Source organism: Pongo pygmaeus, chromosome X (assembly GCF_028885625.2).
Source record: "Pongo pygmaeus isolate AG05252 chromosome X, NHGRI_mPonPyg2-v2.0_pri, whole genome shotgun sequence".
In the NCBI taxonomy this organism is placed as follows: domain Eukaryota; kingdom Metazoa; phylum Chordata; class Mammalia; order Primates; family Hominidae; genus Pongo; species Pongo pygmaeus.
The window spans coordinates 110,743,171-110,763,057 of record NC_072396.2 but is presented as its reverse complement, the minus strand read 5'-3'; the positions used below and the strand labels follow the sequence as shown (position 1 = coordinate 110,763,057).

The following is a 19,887-nucleotide window of genomic DNA, read 5'->3' as shown; positions in this document are numbered from 1 at the left end:
TTCTGTGAAATGCCTTGGTCTTTTGCCCATTGTTCTATTGAATTGTTGAATTGTCTTTTAAAAATTTGCAAGAGTTGTTTATATGTTGGATATTAATTCTTCATTGATTATGTAGTGGCAAATACAATCTTTACCCAGTTTATTTATCTCTACTTATTTATTTAAGGCTTTCTTAATGTCTTCCAATAATGTGTCATAATCATCTCCACACAGGTCTTACACATCTTCTCTTACATGTATTTCTAGACATCTTATAGTTATTGTTGACAATGTCAATGACTTTTTCAAGTTATAATTTCTAACTCTTTATTATTGGAGTATACATAATCAGTTGACTTCTTTTGTAGCTTTGCTAATATCTTATTATTTTTAATTTTTATTTTTAAAAACTTTTATTTTAGGTTCAGGGGCATATGTGCAGGTTTGTTATATAGGTAAACTCATGTCACGGGGGTTTGTTGTACAGATTATTTTGTCACACAGGTACTAAGCCTAGTACTCGATAACTTTCAAGTAGGCCATAGTGTGTGCTGTTCCCCTCTTTGTGTTCTCATCACTTAGCTGCCGCTTGTAAGTGAGAACATGTGGTATTTGGTTTTTTGTTCCTGCATTAGTTTGGTAAGGATAATAAATCCTATTTTTTTAATACTTTGTGTTATTTTTTTCTCTGTATAAAATTTAATTTGCGAGTAATAACAGTCTTGCACTTTTCTTTAAAACCTTTATACCTTTAATTCATTTTGTCTTCTCACGCTGGCTAGGACAGCCAGTACAACATTAAATAGAAATAGTAAAAAAAATAAAAAATAAATAAATAGAAATAATAATAATAGGAGACATCCATTTTCCCCATTTTATAAAGGAATGTATCTAACTTTTCCCCATTAAGAATTGTGTTTGCCGTTTGGTTTTGATTTTGTAAATACCCATTATTAGGTGTTTTTTTTTTTGGTTTTTTTTTTTTTTTTTTGTAGTTGTTGTTGGTATTGCTCTGTCGCCCAGGCTGGAATGCAGTGGTGCAATCATGGCTCATTGAAGCCTCAACCTCCTGGGCTCAAGCAATCCTCTCTCCTCAGCCTCCTGAGTAGCTAGGACTACAGGTGCATGCCACCACAACTGGCTAATTTTTTATTTTTATTTGTAGAGACAGGGTTTTACTATGTTGCACAGGCTGGTCTCAAACTCCTGGCTTCAAGTGATCTTCCTGCTTTGGCCTCCCAAAGTGCTGGAATTACAGGCATGAGCCACCATGCTCAGCCCCCTTACTTAGTTTAAGGAACGTTCCTTCTCTTGCTATTTTTTTAAAATTAATGAATAGTTGTAAAATTTTAATAAAAGCTTTTTGTGTATCTATTACAATGCTCATTATCTAATTTGTAAAAATGGTGGGTGACACAGATTTTTATATGTAAAACCAATTTTGCACCGCTGAGGAAAAGTGCAACCTAGTCACAGTATGTGAACTTATTTTTTTTTTTACACATGATGCAGTTTGCCAATATTCCATTCAGAATATCTATATATATGTTTATATGTTAGTGGCTGAAGCTGACCTATAATTTTTCTCCTTCATACTATTCTTGTTTGGTTTTGATTATCACGGTTATATTGGCAGCAAAAAATGAGTTTGAGAATATACTTTCTAGTCTAGTCTCTGGAATAGGTTTAGAATGATATATTCCCTAAATGTTTGGCAGAATTTCTCTATAATATGATGTATGCCTGATATTTTCTTTGTGGGAAAAATTTAAACCTCTGATTCAATTCCTTTAATAGTTATAAAGCTATTTGGGCTTTTATCTTCTTGGTTAGTTACATTTTTCTAAGAACTTTCTGTGTAGCAAACAAGGCTTAAACCAGGATGAAGATATTTTATTTCTATTTCTGCCTGTTACTAGTCATGTGATAGGAAATAGTCACTTTACCTTTATGAGTTTCAGTCTATTCATATATAAGCAAGCAAAGTTTGTATTACGTAATATTACCTTGCATCATAGTTTGCATATTCCAAAGTACTTTCATTGTCATAGTATCACTTAATTATATTCAAGGTCCCTTCCAGCTCTAAAATGCTAGGGTTCCTAATTAAAGAAATAGCCCCTGCCCGCCAAAATCAAAAATTCTTGTTGCTATCATCCAATCAATATGCATTATGTAATACAGTCTGAAAAATCTCAAGATTTTAAAGGGTGTATTATTTGTGTATGCCAGCTACATACTATTTTGTAAAAGATATACAGAATAATGTACAAAATTCAATATACAAAGCCATACACATCCAGCAAATAATATATCCTTTGTTTTGTAATAGAATTTCCATCTTTATAGATTTCCACTTATTCAGTCTTTTAAAAAAATTACATTGGCCAGGCGCGGTGGCTCACGCCTGTATTACCAGCACTTTGGGAGACCAAGGTGGGTGGATCACTTGAGGTCAGGAGTTCAAGACCAGTCCGGCCAATATGGCAAAACCCTGTCTCTACTAAAAATACAAAAAGTAGCCAGGCGTGGTGGTGGGCGCCTGTAATCCCAGCTACTTGGGCAGGAGAATCATTTGAACCCAGGAGGTGAAGGTTGCAGTGAGCCAAGATTGCACCACGCCACTCCAGCCTGGGTGACATAGCAAGACTCTGTCTCAAAAAAAAAAAAAAAAAAAAAAAATTAACATCTTAGTTCTTCTAACTTGGAACTATGTGTGGAAATATGAAAAATAAACCAAGATAAATGACCCCAATAGTTTTTCTTCCAACATGAACACCTAGAAGGCAGTGATGGTACCACAAATCCTTATTCCTTTACTGACCAACTCTCCTCCCACTATATACTGTTTCTCATTTATAATGCTTAGAACATTTAAACTCCACTGATATTTTTCCTAATCTCTGCTTAACACTTTCTCCCATGCAACACATTCTCCTACTTTACTGTCCATTCTTTCTTCAATTACATTTTTATTCATTTCCTTATCCTTTTTGTCTATTACATTTTTAATATGGTTTATTGTCATTCATCTTTCATTTTACTATAATTTGTTTATCTTACATAGCTGTCACCCCATTAGACTAATTTTTAAGAGTAGGACTGTATATTACTTACTTTTGCATCTCCTGTGCCTAACATGATTTACATAACTGCCTTTTTTTTCTCTTTAAAAGATAATTAATCACCTTCCGGCCAGGTGCGGTGGCTCACACGTGTAATCCTAGCATTTTGAGAGGCCGAGGCAGGTAGATCACTTGAGGTCAGGAGTTCGAGTCCAGCCTGGCCAACATGGTGAAACCCCGTCTCTACTAAAAAAACAAAAATTAGCTGGGCTTGATGGCGTGTGCCTGTAATCCCAGCTACCTGAGAGGCTGAGGCAGGAGAATCGCTGGAACCCAGGAGGTAGAGGTTGCAGTGAGCCGAGATTGCACAATTGCACTCCAGCCTGAGTGACAAAGTGAGACTCTGTCTCAAAAAATAAATAAATAAATAAATAAAAACAATAAAAAAGATAGTCACCTTTCTACTCTGTTTCTATGGGATCAGCTTTGTAGATTCCACTTACGAGTTAGATCTTACAGTATTTGTCTTTCTGTGCCTGGCTTATTTCAATTAGCATAATGTTCTCCAAGAATCTAAAAAAGTCAATCTCATAGAAACAGAGAGTAGAAAGATGGTTACCAGAGGCTGGGGAGTGAGTGGGGAGGGATAGGGAAAAGCGAGATGTTGATCAAAGGGTACAAAATTTCAGTCAGATTGCAGAAATGTCTTAGGGATCTATCACATTGGATGGTGACTACAGTTAATAATAATGTATTGTATATTTCAAAATTGCTAATAGATTTTTAATGTTCTTACCACAAAAAAGTGATAAATTGGTAAGGTGATGGATATGTTGATTGAGTCTTTCTACAATGTATACACACAGATCAAAACATCACACTAGACCCCATAAATATATTTTATTATTATTTGTCAATTAAAAATAAAGAAAATGCTAGGATAAAAAGATCATTAGTCAGTTTCATGCAGGTAATTTTTAAAGATCATAAAGCCATAGTTCCCAACCTTGACTGTACCTTTGGGATCAGCTGAGGAGATTTAAACCCATAGCAATGCCTTGGTCCCATTCTCAGAGTAATTAAATCAGAATCTCTGAGGGTGGGGCACCAGTGGCTCTTTAAAGCTCCCCAAGTGATTTCAATATACAGCCAGAGTTGTAATCCACTTATACATGTAGGCTAGGCAAACTACAGGCTGCAGATGGCTGCAAGTTTTTGTAAATAAATATTTATTGGAATATTGCCATATCCATTCCTTTACATACATATGGCTGCCTTCAGTCTACAAAGGCAGAGCTGAGAAGCTGAAACAGAGACCATATGGCCTGCAAAGCCTAAAATATTTACTACTTGGCGCTTTACAGAAATAGTCTATTGCTTCCTAAAAAAAGAGGGCAAAAGTCCTGTTACTTATCAAAAATATAAGGAAGAAAATAGAGACTGCTGCTAACATTAATAAGAAGTAAAACTGTTTTAAAGACCAAAAGGTACATTTTAAATATATTATCACCAACGCTAACATTACTAAGAAGTAAAACTGTTTTAAAGACCAAAAGGTTCATTTTAAATATATTATCACCAAGGCTATCATTTATAAAATAATTTCTGTATCTGCAATTACTTACTTCAAAGCATAAATAATTTCTCATACCTTAGAGAATTTCCATTATGAAAATCTGGTCCTATAATTCTATATAGCAGAGGTAGCATGCTGTAAATCAGCGTCCTCTTGCCAACTTTTATTGTGTTTTCTTAGTAAGTCACAATATCTCTACCAGTTTAGTTCCTTACCTTTCTATAGCAAAAACTAATGAGGTAATAGACTGTGTGTACCAGACTACCTAGGTAATAACTTCTTCATCTAGCAAGATCTGACCAATGTCTGCAAAATGCTTAAGATTTTAATAAATAATCATATAAGGTTTTTGCAAATAAACACAAGTTTAAGAAAACAATGAACAACTGCTACCTTTATCTGAATATTCTCTAAGTAATTAAGCTTAATGGATTAGCTGGGGAATTTAGAGTACACAGAAATTCAGGTTCAGAATAAAGGTATTATAAACCAAAAACAATATTTAAACTTAAGCAATGTATTCTACAATTCTTACAAATGAAAGTGAAAAAATCGCGGTCATATCTAAAAACAATTATTTAATATATTAATTTTAATGGTCCAAAAATATTTGTGATGTCAATATATCAATACTAACTAGGAAAAGCCCTTTCAAGATTGCAGCAATTGGCAAAATTTGAATACTGACTATAGGTTAGGTATTAGTATTGTATCAATTTTAAATTTCCTGATTTTGGTAATTGTACTCAGATTATGTAATAGAATGCTCTTGTTATTAGAAAATATACGCTGAAATACTAATGAAGTGTTTAGGCTTAAAGGGGTATGTATGATGGCTGCCACTTTCTCTTACTGGATCACAAGGAATATATATACATACACATGTGTGTATGTGTGTGTGTGTGTGTAAAGATATGTATATGTATGAAGAGAGATATATAATGATAAAGCAAAGGTAAATGCTAGTAATTGCTGAATATGCGTAAAGGGTATATGGGAGTTCTCTATACCATTCTTTCAACTTTTATGTAAGTCTGAAATTATTTCAAAAAGTTAACAGAAGTGCTTTTTAGATAGCACCTACTAGTAAGTGCAAAATATATTCGTTATTAACTTAATATTATATGACCAAAAATAAAATAAAACAAAATAAGTACAACCCAAGTGGAGCTCATTCTTCAATCAACAATAAATGTCTCAGATAATTTTTCTTAATAAATAAAATAATAAATAGGTATATTTATTAGGTTATGTGATTGCTTGAAAATTTTATGGACAAATAAATTTAAAGATTTCATAGGTTCTAACAGCTTTAGTAATTTTTATGGTCTTTTTTCCTAATATGGTATGTTGCAGATTTATATAAACAAAACAGCGATAAGACAACAAATTCACTGAATACTTAACCCATTGTAGAAATTAGTTTGATCTGTGGATCCACGGGGACAGGCTGTATTCTGAATGGATAACTCTTTTTAACAGAATAGTCTTGAAGCAGAAGAACTAAACCAACCCGCAAACTTTTATACCACTCAGGACACAGGGCATTCCACATAATCACTGACACTGTGCCTGAACTGTCAGCAACTTCCAAAAAGGTCTAGAAGGAAAATGAGTAAAAGCACATACATATTTGTCACTTTTATCTATACAGATAATATATAGCATATTATTTGTAATCATTTAGAGTGATGGAAAATAACATCTAAATTTTAATTATTTATTAATAATGATTCAGTTGTCAATTCTGCTAATATTGATCATCTAAAGTTTAGAGATAGAGAAATCTATTGAGGTGGAAAGTATTTGGAGTTTTTCTCAGTATTAAAATACAGTGACAGACAACTTCAGTTCTGCCTAAAAGGCAGTCTGTAAAGTGTTTTCTAATTCTTAATTTCTTCTTAAATAATGATGTTATATTCTCAGACCCTTTCTCTAAATGATGAATATACATTTTGGGTAATTCATTCCTTTATTAATTAAACATTTACTGAATCCATATTCCAGACATTATGTTAGGCCCTGGAATGCAGAGATGAATCAAACATTGTGCCTAATAATAATAGCTAAAATATATATAGGACTTGCTATGTGCCTGGAACATAGGTAAATCCTTTACTAATTCAATCCTCACATCAATCCTGTAAGGTAAGTACAATTAGTATCCATATTTTACAGATGAGTAAACTGAGGCTTTAAAAGGATAAATAATTTTCCCTACATCACAAAGGTAAGAAATGGTAAACAGAGCTGAAACTTGAATTCAGTTCATATGACTACAGGGCATGAACTCTTAAGCACTATTAGATACTTCTCTACAGTCAGGGAGCGCACAGTAGAGTAAGATTAGCAAATCTATTAACAGGTGTGTGTAACTGGGTTATGCATGCTTTGATAGACCTATGTAAGGGCATATAGTGGGGTCCTTAGTAGCATGTAGTTGATTCTCCCAGTGACTAGGCATATGGGTATACATGGAAAGACTTAAATCAGAGGTAAGCACTGAACTGAATCTTAAAGATGGCTTTGCCAATCTGATGAGAAGTGAGAGGAAGAGGATTCTAGGCAGAAGAAACAACATGAGCAGAAGTATGAAAGGTAGAAAACAATTGGTTACTGTTAGAAAATTTGCTTAGTATGATGCATAGAGAGCTCAGGAAGAGATGAGACTGGAGAGGCAAGCAAGGGCGAAATGATGGAGGCACAAAGAGGTAGGAAGGCAACAAATAAGCGGAGTTAAAAAATCAGGGAGGAAAGTATTGCAGCAATGAGAAGGCAAAAAACTATCGGGGAATGACTGAATAATTTATGATAGAATGTGCTAAAAATATATAACTGTAAAGTATTATGGATGAAGAATTTTTAGTGATATGAGAAAATATTTAAGAAAATGTTAAATGATACAAAATTGTATGCACAATATGGTTCCCATTTTGTAAAATAATTTAATGTGATATACGATAAACACACTCACATGAAATATATAATACATATACATATGCACATATATGTGAAACATATGATTAAATATCATAGATATGTGTATGTATATATATATATGATATGCTTGTATATGTGTATATATGTGATTTACACACACACAAGAAAGGGAATAAAACACACCATGTTAACAGTGGCTCTCTCTGAGTGGTAAGATCTTCAAACAGCTTTCTAAATTTTCCAAATTCCCTACAATAAGCATGTATAACTTTTATAATAAAAGTTTAATGAAACATCTAAAATAGTTCTTGATATCATGGGAAAATACAATATAATATTAAGTAAGAAAAAAATAGAACACAAACATATCAAGAAAGTAGAGCTCATGAGCATTATACGGCAGAGTCAAGACAATAGAGAAGTATCACACAGATTTGACAATTAGAGTTACTAGTGAATGATAAGCTAAGGAAAAAAGCCAAGCTAATTGTGTTGAGAAATGGGAGGCAAGAAGTAAAAACATCTAGTGTAAACTACTTCTTCAAGAAGCTTACCTGAAGAGAAAAGATAGGAAATAGAAGAGTCATAAGGCCAAGGGAGATTATTTTCTTTTCTTTTTTTTAAATGGGAGACTAGAGTATGTTTATATGTTGGCGCAGAAAGCATAGGTGAGAAGAAAAGGTTGAAGGAAAATAAAAAGGTGGGAAGGAGACCACCTGGATCAGGGAAATAAAGGGCACCAATACAGAAATAATTTCTTTTTGTACAATAAATTATGCAGAAAAATACTTTATAATATACATTTATATACATTTAAAAATTATTACATTGAACTTATGAAATGTCATTTAAACGAACAGGTTACACTGTGGAGTGAGGTGTGTAAGTTATAATTTATAACTTTTAAATTAACATATGATATCTTATTACTTGTACCTGATATGGTTCAATCATCTTTTTATCAGGTTTTCCATAGTATCGCAGTTTTGATTTATGTAAGATCCTCACAAGCAATGCAGGAAAATTTCTTCTGTTAGTCCAGGTCATTTCAAGGTGAGAAAGGGAAATTATTTTGGTATCTAAAATATAAAAAAGAGGAAAGAAATCCTGTTTAACATGTAATGGTAACTTCAAAGATCTATTTTAATGGTTAAAAATAGTAGCTTGATCATACCTAAAGTGACTCCTTCTTGCCAGCTAAACCTTGCCAGCTAAGTCTATATACCTCTCATAAACTACATTTGATCCCTAAAATTAACAGCTGAAATATATGTAGGGCTTACTATGTGCCTGGAACATAGGTAAACACCTATATTAACCAACACGTTGTCCCACCTAGAATGCCCTCCATCTTACCAAACCATTTAATAACTTCCTGGAAAACCTGGATCCAAACTCACCTCCCTTAAGATATTTTGTGGAAAAAAAAAAAACAAAAACCTCAATGTCATGGAATTTTTTTCCCATTACTAAGCACTTATATATTTAATTTATAGAAATGGGCCAGGTGCAGTGGCTAATGCCTATAATCTCAGCACTTCAGGAGGGCGAGACCAGCAGCTTGCTTGTGCAGAGGAGTTTGAGACCAGCCTGGGCAACATGGCGAAACCCCCCATGTCTCTCCAAAAAGACAAAAATTAGCTGGGTGTGGTGGCATGTGCCTATAGCTCCAGCTACTCAAGAGGCTGAAGTGGGAGGATCACCTGAGCCCAGGCAGCTGAGCTCACTGCAGCCAGGCTGCAGTGAACCATGATCACACTACTGCATTCCAGCCTGAGCAACTGAGAGCCTGTCTCAAAAAAAAAAAAATCATAGAATTGTTTTATTACACATTTTTGTATTGCCTTCACCTCAGTTTCATATGTATAAATTCTATCTCCCGCAAACATGACAGACATGGCCCTGTATCAGGACCTTTGCAATTGCTGTCTTCCCTTTAGATATCCAAGTGACTTTCTCCCTTCTCTCTTCAAGTTTTGCTCAAATATCACCTTCTCAGTGATATTATCCCTAACCATCCTATTAAAAACTGACCCCTTTACTTATCCTCCATTCCACTTTATTTTTCTACATTGTACTTACTATCTTCTCATATGCCATATCATTTACTTAGAAACGTTTTTATCTGCAAGCTTGCTGGCAAGTTCAAAAACTGCTAAAAAGCTATTCATCAACTTAAAGAATTAATTTGTAATACTGATGTATTCTTCCTTGGATTAAGAGAGGTTCCACCTGCAATTGTCTCCACATTTTTCTCTCTCACAGCCCACAGTTTCAACTATTAAGACTTGAATTTGCATTAGTACCAGTATTTCTTTTGCTAAGGCTACCTTCATTTCTAGCTTTGTTCAAATAATGTTTTACCTAGTCAACATTTTTGACACAAAAATCACACTTGTAATTTCTTTTTAATAAAGGATTAAGTGGTATTATATAATTATGTCTATACTATAAAACACACACACCATTTTTAGTATTAGGATACTCTGTAATTTTCCTTCCAGATTCTCCCAATAGATTACTATCCCAGGATCACAGGTCCTAACATTTGATCTGATATAATTAAGTGATTTCATTTTAACGTCAGATGAATCTCAGATCAGCTTTGAGTTGTCTGGGATGTACATGGAACATTCTTGATCAATAAAGGCACATATAGCTCCTTTATTGTCTGGAATAAATTCAAGAGCTACATAGTTTTGTAAAACCAGAGTTCTAAGAGCTTCTGTTTCTGTTATAATTAGGTCCAGAGAGTTAGCTGTAATCAGACATCTTTCTGGTTAACATTTTTCCCAGTTTGGGTTTTTAACTCACAAACTTCATGGAATACACATTTTATCTCTCAAATCTAAAAAAGAATTAGAGGCTGTTTACAGACAATGAAGAATTTGTGTAAATTCATAGTAATAAATGTGTTCATTATCAAAAAAGAAATAATGAAAATAAACTGGTTATTCAATATGCAATAGAACAGTGATTCTCAAAATGTTTTGGTCTCAGGATCCCTATACATTCTTAAAAATTATTGAAGATCTTGAAGAGCTATTTTTTTTTCTTTGTTGAGATGGAGTCTCACTCTGTTGCTCAGGCTGGAGTGCTGTGGTGTGATCTCGGCTCACTGCAACCTCCACCTCCCGGGTTCAAGCGATTCTCCTGCCTCAGCCTCCTGAGTAGCTGGGACTACAAGCATGCACCACAATGCCCGGCTAACTTTTGTATTTCTTAGTAGAGACGGGGTTTCACCATGTTGGCCAGGCTGGTCTCCAACTCCCGACCTCAAGTTATCCACCTGCCTCAGCCTCCCAAAGTGCTGAGATTACAAGCGTGAGCCACCATGCCCATCCTGAAGAGATTTTTACTGTACTATAAAGCAGACTAAGAACTTTTTAAATGACCAATTCATTAAAAACAACAATAAACTAATATGTATAATTATAAATAACTTTTTTTTTGAAAAATGACTATATTTTCCAAAACCAAAAAATAATGTAGTGAGAAGCGTGGCATTGTTTTGCATTTCTGCAAATCTTGTTAATATCTAGCTTAATAAATGACAGGTGGATATTCATATCTTCTTTGATACTCAGTTTGCTTTTATGTCACACGTCATTTAGCCCCTGGAAAGCTACACTGTACACCTGTGAGAGCATAAGAGTGAAAAAAGGTAAGTAAAGCCTTAGTATTGTGAAAATAGCGTTGACCTCATGAATCCTCTGAAAATGTCTTGGGGCACCACTAGAGGTCCCTGGACCATACCGTAAAAATCATAGCAGAAGAATAAATCTAAGGAATGCAGAAGGAATAAAAATTAAAGCTAAAAATAATGAATCAGAAAACACTATACCACAATAAAAAATAGAATTGATAAATTCAATTCTCTGGAAAAATTAATAAAAAGGTACATCTTTGGCAAGTCTAATCATGAAAAAGAAAACAAAAATGTAATACTCAGAATGTAAACTATACACACAAATAAAAATTGTTAAAAGATTATTATGTATGATTTTATATCAATAAATTTGAAAAGATCAGTGAAATAGATAATTTCTTAGAAAAATGTGAATTACCACTATTGCCATAAGAAGCAAAATAAAACCAAACTAGGTCCTTAGCCATGGAAGAAAATGAAAAAAGTTTATGAATGATGGCTTCCAAAACTGGCGGCAGGTTCACATGGTTTTACAAGAAAATTCTAACAAATTTCAAAGAACAGCTCTTTCCCTGAGCTATAAATTGTCCCAGAGCCTAATAAAGTATAGAAATTGTACCACTTTGCTTTATAAACTTAGAACAATCCTGAAAAATTCCAACAGAAATAGTACAAGAAAGAAAACTGTAAACCAAAAATCAGTTATGATGGCAAAAATCCTAAATACAATACTTATTTAGAAGCATGCACAAAGACAACTGTGCCATGATCAAGTGGAGTCCTAAATATCTTCTCTTATTCAGTAGGAGTATATTATATATTTTGAATAATTCTGGAGACTGAAACAGACATGTAAGTTTAAATAATTTTGTTAAAACGTTAATACATGTACCCCATATATATCTACACCTACTATATACCCATAAAATTTTTTAAAAAAACATTCAGTAACAACTAGGAGACTAGGAGAATACAAATATAATGTATAATTTCCAAACTACTAGAAGAAAAAGAAAATTTTAATCTTGCAAAAGTAAAAAAAAATAAGGTGGCATATGGTAAACATAAAGTAGAATTTCAAGAACAGGTACAAACACCATTATTCACATTAAATTTAGATAAATTAAATTGATCTCTTAAAAGAAAAATAATTGGTTTGGATCAAAAGGCAGTCTTAGCTATATACTTTTTAAAAGAGACAACCCTAAAACAAAATGGAAATAAAGCGATGGACAAGCATACACTAAGGCCAGTGGTTCTCTTTTTTTATTTTTTGAGACAGGGTCTCACACTCTTTTGGTCCAGGCTGGAGTGCAGTGGCATGATCAAGGCTCAGTGCAGCCTCAACCTCCCAGACTCAGGCTCCCCCCACCCCACCCCTGCACCAAGTAGCCGGGATTACAGGCACAAATCCATGCCCGGGCTAAGATATTTTTATTAAAGATGGGGTTTCGCCATGTTGCCTCGGCTGGTCTAGGCTGGTCTGGACCTAGGCTGGTCTCAACATGGACTCTGAACTCAAGAAATCCGCTCGCCCTGGTCTCCCAAAATGCTAGGATTACAGGCATGAGCCACCGTGACCGGCTTGCCAGTGGTTCTCAAAGTGTGGTCTCTGTACCAATAGCATTGTTACCACCAGTGAACATGTAAGAAATGTAAATTCTAGGGCCCTACCCCAGACCTAATGAATCATACACTGGGAATGGTGGTCAGCAATCTGTATTTTGTTTTATTTCTGTATTTTTGCATTACTCAATTACTGTAGTCATTTTTTAAATAATTACACTCCAGCCTAACAGCCTTTCTTTACTGTTTTCCATCTTTCAAATCCATTTAAAAAAACGACAAAACTGATTTAAACAATCATGTTGGAAACTAAATGTTGTGATAACTTATTGTGCATCAATTCATTTTGATTATATACTTTCATGACTTTCATGTATTCTGTTTAGCTTTTTGGGGTCTTTGCCATTTCAAGTGAGAATTTTACTGAGATGGTAATATCTTTAAACCCCTCTCCTTTATTTTCAAGGCATGCAATTGGCATTTCTTTTTTGCTTCAACATTTGAAACATACTGCCTTAATAATTTCTTTAAGTTTTGGTGTATTCTTTATCTTTGCAACGTTTTCCAAATATTTTTTTCTGCTTAATTTTTTTTCTCTGATTTTTGTAAGTGTAATTTGAACTTGTTAGTACCTGGATGCTTATTTGTCTCCAATTCCCATTGCTCATTTTTGCCCCATCCATTTTTTTGCAGTGTTTCTTGATATTATTTGTGAATTCTTAGAGTTAGGAAGCACTTAAGTTATTTTTCTGACTGGCACTCTTGAGGTGATATGCGTGCCTACTCACATTTGAGTATCATTTTCCTAATATGCTACCAAAAAGACTGTGGAAGTGGCAAACATTACCATTAGGAAAAATAGAATTCAAGGCAAAAGGGACAAAGAGGCAAATTCCATATTGATAAAGTGTAAAACTCGACAATAATACATTAATCAGTTATGAAATTGCACGTTATAGTAACATCTAAAGCAAAACCTTTTAGAAATATAAGGAGAAATAAATGCAACTATCATCATAGAAAGAAGCCAATATTCTTCTGAGAAATGGGCAAATAAAGTAGATTAAAAATAAGGATCTGGAATATGTGAATTACATTTTTAAAAACTTGGTATAATAATAAACTTTAAACCTAATAAATAAGCTTTTTCTGAACTTTCAGAGATTAAAGAAGCAAAAAAGACCGGGCACAGTGGCTCACGGCTGTAATCCCACCACTTTGGGAAGCTGAGGTGGGTGGATCACCTGAGGTCAGGAGTTCGAGACCAGCCTGGCCAACATGGTGAAACCCCGTCTCTACTGAAAATACAAAAATTAGCCGGGTGTGGTGGTGTGTGCCTGTAGTCCCAGCTACTCAGGTGGCTGAAGCAGGAGAATCGTTGCTGGAGAACCTGGGAGGCGAAGGTTGCAGTGAGCCGAGATCACGCCAGTGATCCAGCCTGGGAAACAGAATGAGACTGTCAAAAAACAAAACAAAACAAAACAAAACAAACAAACAAAAAAAAAACCAAAACAAAACAAAGAAATGCCAATTGCATGCCAAGAAAATAAAAGAGAGAGGTTTAAAGATCTTACCATCTCTGTAAAATTATCACTTGAAATGGCAGAGAAGACCCCCAAAAGTGAAAATATCAGTGAAATTTAGACTCCAAAAGGCTAAATAGAATACAGGAAGGTAATGAAAGTATATATCAAAATGAACTGATGCACATTAAGTTATCACAACATCTAGTTTCCAACATGGTTGTTTAAATCAGTTTTGTCATTTTTTAAATGGATTTGAAAGATGGAAAACACTAAAGAAAAACCACTGGGCTGGAGTGTAATTATTTCAATAGTGATTACAATAATTCAATAATGCAAAAATACAAAAATAAAACAAGATAAAATAAGAAAATATAAATAACGAGTAACAATAAAATCTCTATACTTCCAAGCCTGGGGGATGCAGCCTAAGCAATACCCATGGGAAATTTCAGAATTTTAAATGCTTTTGGAAGAAACAAACAAGGAAATATATGAACCAAGCATTTAACTCAAGAAAGTAGTACAAGAAAAATATGAACAAAGGAAGTACGTAAAAGAAATTAAAGATGATAGCAGAAATTAAGTAGAAAACATCTCCTCATTATAGATTTTGTTATTAGTAAAACCAAGTGTCTTAAAAAACACCAACAATAAGACTGATAAACTTCTGGCAAGGCTCACCATAAGAAAAGGTGAACACACAAACATGAGGATTGTGAAAAGAGTCATGATTGACAAGATAGGTCAAAAAACATAGATTACTACATACAACTTTGAGATCTAGGTGAAATGAGATTTCCTAGCGAATTACCAACTCTCAGAAATGGGCTCTTGAAAAAGAATTATTGGTTTAATCATTTTCTCTAAAAGAAATTGAAAAAGAGGCATCCCCCGACAACCCCCAATCCCGGCCCAAGACAACAGGTTCAGATAGTTTTAGAGAGGAATTTTACTAAATCTTTAAGGAACATATAATTTCTGTAAGTACAGAAAGACGGGCAAGCTTTCCAACTCATTCCACTAGGCTAATATTAACTCCATATAAAAATTGCATTGAAAAAGTACTCTCCCTGCAAAAAACAAAAATAAAAACCAAACCCGTAGAACAAATTCACTTAAATAAACAGATGTAAAAATAATCATGACCAAGTGGGAATTCAAAAGTGGCTCAACATTAGTAAAAACATCAATTTATTTCATTCATTCCTTTATTCAACAAATACTGAATGCCTACTATGTGCCAGACATTGTTCTAGCTATAAGATACGGCCCACAGAAATGAAAAACAAAAGAGTTGTGGATCTTATAAAAATGTAAGGGGGGAAAGAAAAACAGCTAAAGAAAATAATTTCAGAATGCTATGATTCTACGAAGATCATTTGCAGGGTGGTATAATAAGAATAAATGGGGGAGGAAATATTTATTTAAAAGGCACTTTTAAAATGTTTTTATTTGAGCTGAAACTGGAAGATGGGAAGAAACTTTCCAGAAAGAGGAAAAAGCAGGTGCAGGAAAAAGACTGGAGGTTTGAGGATCAAAAAGAAGGCTGGTTGCTAGAACAAAATGGTGGAAGAGAGGGGTTAGAGATTAGAGAGGTGAGTAAGGGATTCTGTAGGGCAGGGGTCAGCAAATTATACAGCCCACAAGCCAAATCCTGCCTGTTGCTTGTTTTTGTAAATGAAGTTCTATTGCAACACGGCCAGACCCATTCATTTACATACCGCTTGTGGCTGCTTTCCATATACAATGGCAAAAGTGAATGGTTGTGACAGAGATCATGTCTGGAAAGACAAAAAGATTTACTGTTTGCCTCTTTACTGAAAGTTCGCCATCCTCTGCAGTACGGCCTGCCTTCCAGACCCCGGTAGAGTTTGGGTTGCTGCCTAAATGCAATGGGAGCCACCTGAGAGATTTAGGCAGGAGGGTGTGGCACAGGCTAACTTCTATTTTTAAAAGCTATACTTGAGGTTACAATATGTGCTACCTTTCAGATACGGTACTGACCAGGAGGAGGCATGAGGGAGACTTTTGGGGTAACAAGATACAGAAATGTTCTATATCTTAAAGAGAGGGGGGTGATGGTTACACAGGTATATATACGTGAAAATTTATCAAGCTGTATTTTTAAAATCTTTTTTTTTTTACTGTGTACAAGGTAAACCTTAAAGAAAAGTTTCAAAAGCACAAACGTGTGCCATAAACAAAGTTAAGAGAAAAAGAACAGAATGCAAGAAAATAATTTGCAGTATATAGCAGACAAAATTTTAATACCCATTAGCAAAGGAATCCTATAAATTAATTAGAAAAATGTCAAAAGATGTACTTAAAAATAGTAAGATATGGGGAAATGGGCATTCTTATATGTATGTTGGTAAATGTAAATTAGTACAACCTTTTCAGAAGATGATCTGTCTATATCCACAAAATTAAAAAAAAATTAAATACCTTTTAAGTCAGCAATTTCGCTAGAGGAAGCCATTCAACAGCGATGCTTGAACATAGTAAACAAAAATATGTGTACATTCTAATGATGCTTAGCATTGTATGTAATACTAAAACACTAATAAGTGCCTAAAACTACAAATTACCTATTCACATGGGCATGATTATAGAAATTATGGCACACCCATGCTATGGAATATTGTATGTACAGATGTACATGAAAGATGCCTGAGATGTATTTAGTGGAAATAGCAAATCACACAATGCGACATTAATTCCTTTTTTTAAAAAAATACACAACAAACTGCTGACAATTTGAGATTTTTAGAAGAAAGGTGAAGGCACTAGGGAAGGTGAAAGAGGTCTTTCACTTTTCCCTAATATTTTATTATTAACAATTTGAAATATATAGCAAAACTGAATAAATTTTACAGTGAACATCAATATGCCCACTTCCTAGATTTTATCACTAACATTTTACTATACTTGGGTGGTATATTTCTAACACAATATACTTTTAAATATACAGATTGGGTTTTATTTTGGCATACAGACATTGCCTTTTGTATTATAAATATGGTTTTAATGAATGAATAGATATTACAACAAAATACATTTTACAAAGTATTAATCCCCTCAACTTTTCTTGTAGGGCACCAGTTTTTCATTTACATATTCAATTCTAAAAATTAAAGTGATCAACATTTAGAGTAGTAATGCACTACTGCCTTATTTCACACTTGAGATAAAATCACTCCATTTTTTCATCCCCGAAATAGCTATCTTGCTTTTTAAAATTTAGTTATTTAAAACATCCTTGCCTACACATTTCTATAACATCTTTTTTTCCTTACAACTGGATGTGACTATAATTGCATGGTTTTTGAGCTAGTTATTCTTTTACTTTCAAGTTTGTTGCTCTTACACGTCACAGTAAGATTATCCATGATTTAGCATTGTGACAACATTGTAAAAGGGACTGAAAAGCAGTAATGTAGAAAATTATAGTCTTTCTCCTTCCAGTACTTTCTCTTATTTTATTTTTTGCATTTTATTTCTTTCCCCATTTCAAACGTGTTCATGCCTACAGTACTATCATTCCCCTTAATTTCATCTGTTAGAGAAAAAAAACAAACGTATTTTAGAGCAGTTGCTGATGGCAAGCTAGTGTTTTCAAGCTAACTTCCTACTTCTGATACAGAAAAATTGAAGTTCCCAGATCAATACTCTTTGTGGTGAGTAATAAGAAACAAGAAAATGAGAATGTCAAGCCTTCCCATAAAAATCACACAGTTAAAAGGTGATATTTACATAACTGTTACACGGCATTTCAATCAATGTAAAGTATTAAGGAATACATCACGGAACATCCTTTTTGAATGAAGATTAAAACATGCAAACCCGCAAATTTTTACAACCTTTATGCTAAATTCAAATCTATAAGCTCTTCAACCGACACAACGTACTATTTCCACAACTGGATTGGGAATAAAACTAAGATTAATTCCACCACACTCAAACATGTAACGAACGTATGAGGAATACTGACTCCCACATCAGTACGTTTGCCAGACTGAATTTTAAGATGTAGTCAGACACGCTTCCTGAATTGGCCACTTTTGCAATCAAACAAACAAACAAACAAAAAACACCAACAAAAACCACGGGCTGTGCAAATTTCATTGAGCATCCCTTGGTCATTTAAGAAAACTTGTCTACCTACCACTCCTGGCTTGTAATTAACAATACAAATGCATTTTCATTTCCTTTCCCGTTCACGCAAGCTCCTGAAAACTATTTTTTTAAAACCCTCTGCCGTTCTTTCCAAACACTTACCGCTAAAGTTGTGTTCCTCAGGTTGCTTGTCTGTTAACCAGATATCTCCATAGGGATCTTCGTTATTCCACAGAGCCAGGTAATGACTCTTCCCGCCTCTTAAAGGCCTCTCTGGTTTCTCCTGGTGCGCTCTATTTCTGAAGGGAGTTTCTAAAGAAATACTGTCTGAAGTCTCCCCACAGTGGACGTTATCTATGCACAGGATCCCCTGGCCTATCCTTTTCTCATTGTAAAGACATGAGACCCTGGAAATTCTCATTTGAATGCCAACTTTAAGAATATTTTGATATACGAGAGAGTTCAAGCTGGGGTCCAGGTAGCACTTCTCCTGGTACACCCCATCTGAGATCGTCACATCATAGCAATAAAGGGGAGGCTTGGGCACCGTGTCGCGTGGCTCATCCTCTAACAGGTACCTCTGGACGGCCAGCACAGTTACAGGCACCACCTCCGAGGGGGTGACACACTGGCGAGGTGAGTCCATAATCTGCTCAAGAACCTTTTGGATCCAGGACCTGGGCCCTTGGGAACCAGCTCTTCGGATCACCCCTCCCGGGACCCCAGCCCGATTCCTGTCAGGGTTCGGCCAATCTAGCCCTGCATGTGAGGGACCAGCCTCAGGCTGTCCTGACTCACCAGACATTGTTGGATAACTGCGTACCCGCTTCACTCCTAAAAGCTAGTTTGCCCCGTCCAAAGCGGAGAGAAATAAAACCGCGCGCTTTGGCGACGATCGCTACTCTGCCCCTGCTGACAGGCAAGGCTCCGCCCCGTAGCGAGGCTGCAAAGACTTTACGCGTGCGCGCGCCAGCTCTCCCACCCCGCCCCTCGCTCCGAGCGCTTCCGACTCGAGACACTGTTACTAGGCAGTCACACGCGCGAGTTACGTAGCAGGTCGTCCGACCTTGTGCCCGCCGGGTTGCCGTCTGGGGGAGGGATGACAGGGGAAGGGGAGGGGGAATCGGTGGTTGTCATGGTTCTCAAAGAGGGAGGGGGAGAGCGCTTGTGGTCCCCTGGAAAGGAGGATGCCTAGAGGCAACGGAAAAGAGAAAGTGGCAAGAATCAGGGTGCAGAGTCAAAGCTCAGGGATTTGGGGGTTTGGGCTTTGGGCCAGGAGCAGAAAGTAATTTAGAGTTGGTTAACATACGTTAATGTAATAACATGGGTTTCCTGTAGTATGAACAAAACCAGATAATTTATGCACAGCCTCCAGGACAGACCCTAGCACAAAAAGTCCTCAATAAACATTAGCTGCTATTGCGATTAGCATTAGCATAATTATCTGTAGTGGCTCCCTGAGTGTAGGGT

General features: G+C 35.3%; 1 protein-coding gene across 3 annotated transcripts in view; it reads right to left on the bottom strand.

The window, feature by feature from the left end:
- RADX (RPA1 related single stranded DNA binding protein, X-linked) overlaps window positions 1-19,356 on the bottom strand; it is a 67,133-nt gene extending 47,777 nt beyond the window's left edge. For 2 of the 3 annotated variants that reach the window (XM_054473088.2, XM_063660148.1), the window contains exons 1-3: window positions 18,580-19,356; window positions 8,497-8,639; window positions 6,028-6,220 (exon numbers count right to left, since the gene is read on the bottom strand). In XM_054473088.2, the coding sequence (XP_054329063.1) occupies window positions 6,028-6,220; window positions 8,497-8,639; window positions 18,580-19,222 (979 nt within the window). In that variant the 5' untranslated portion in view covers window positions 19,223-19,356. The remainder of the gene's footprint in view (window positions 1-6,027; window positions 6,221-8,496; window positions 8,640-18,579) is intronic. The other variant, XM_054473089.2, reaches the window with a different exon arrangement.
- Between the last annotated feature and the right edge of the window lie 531 nt (window positions 19,357-19,887).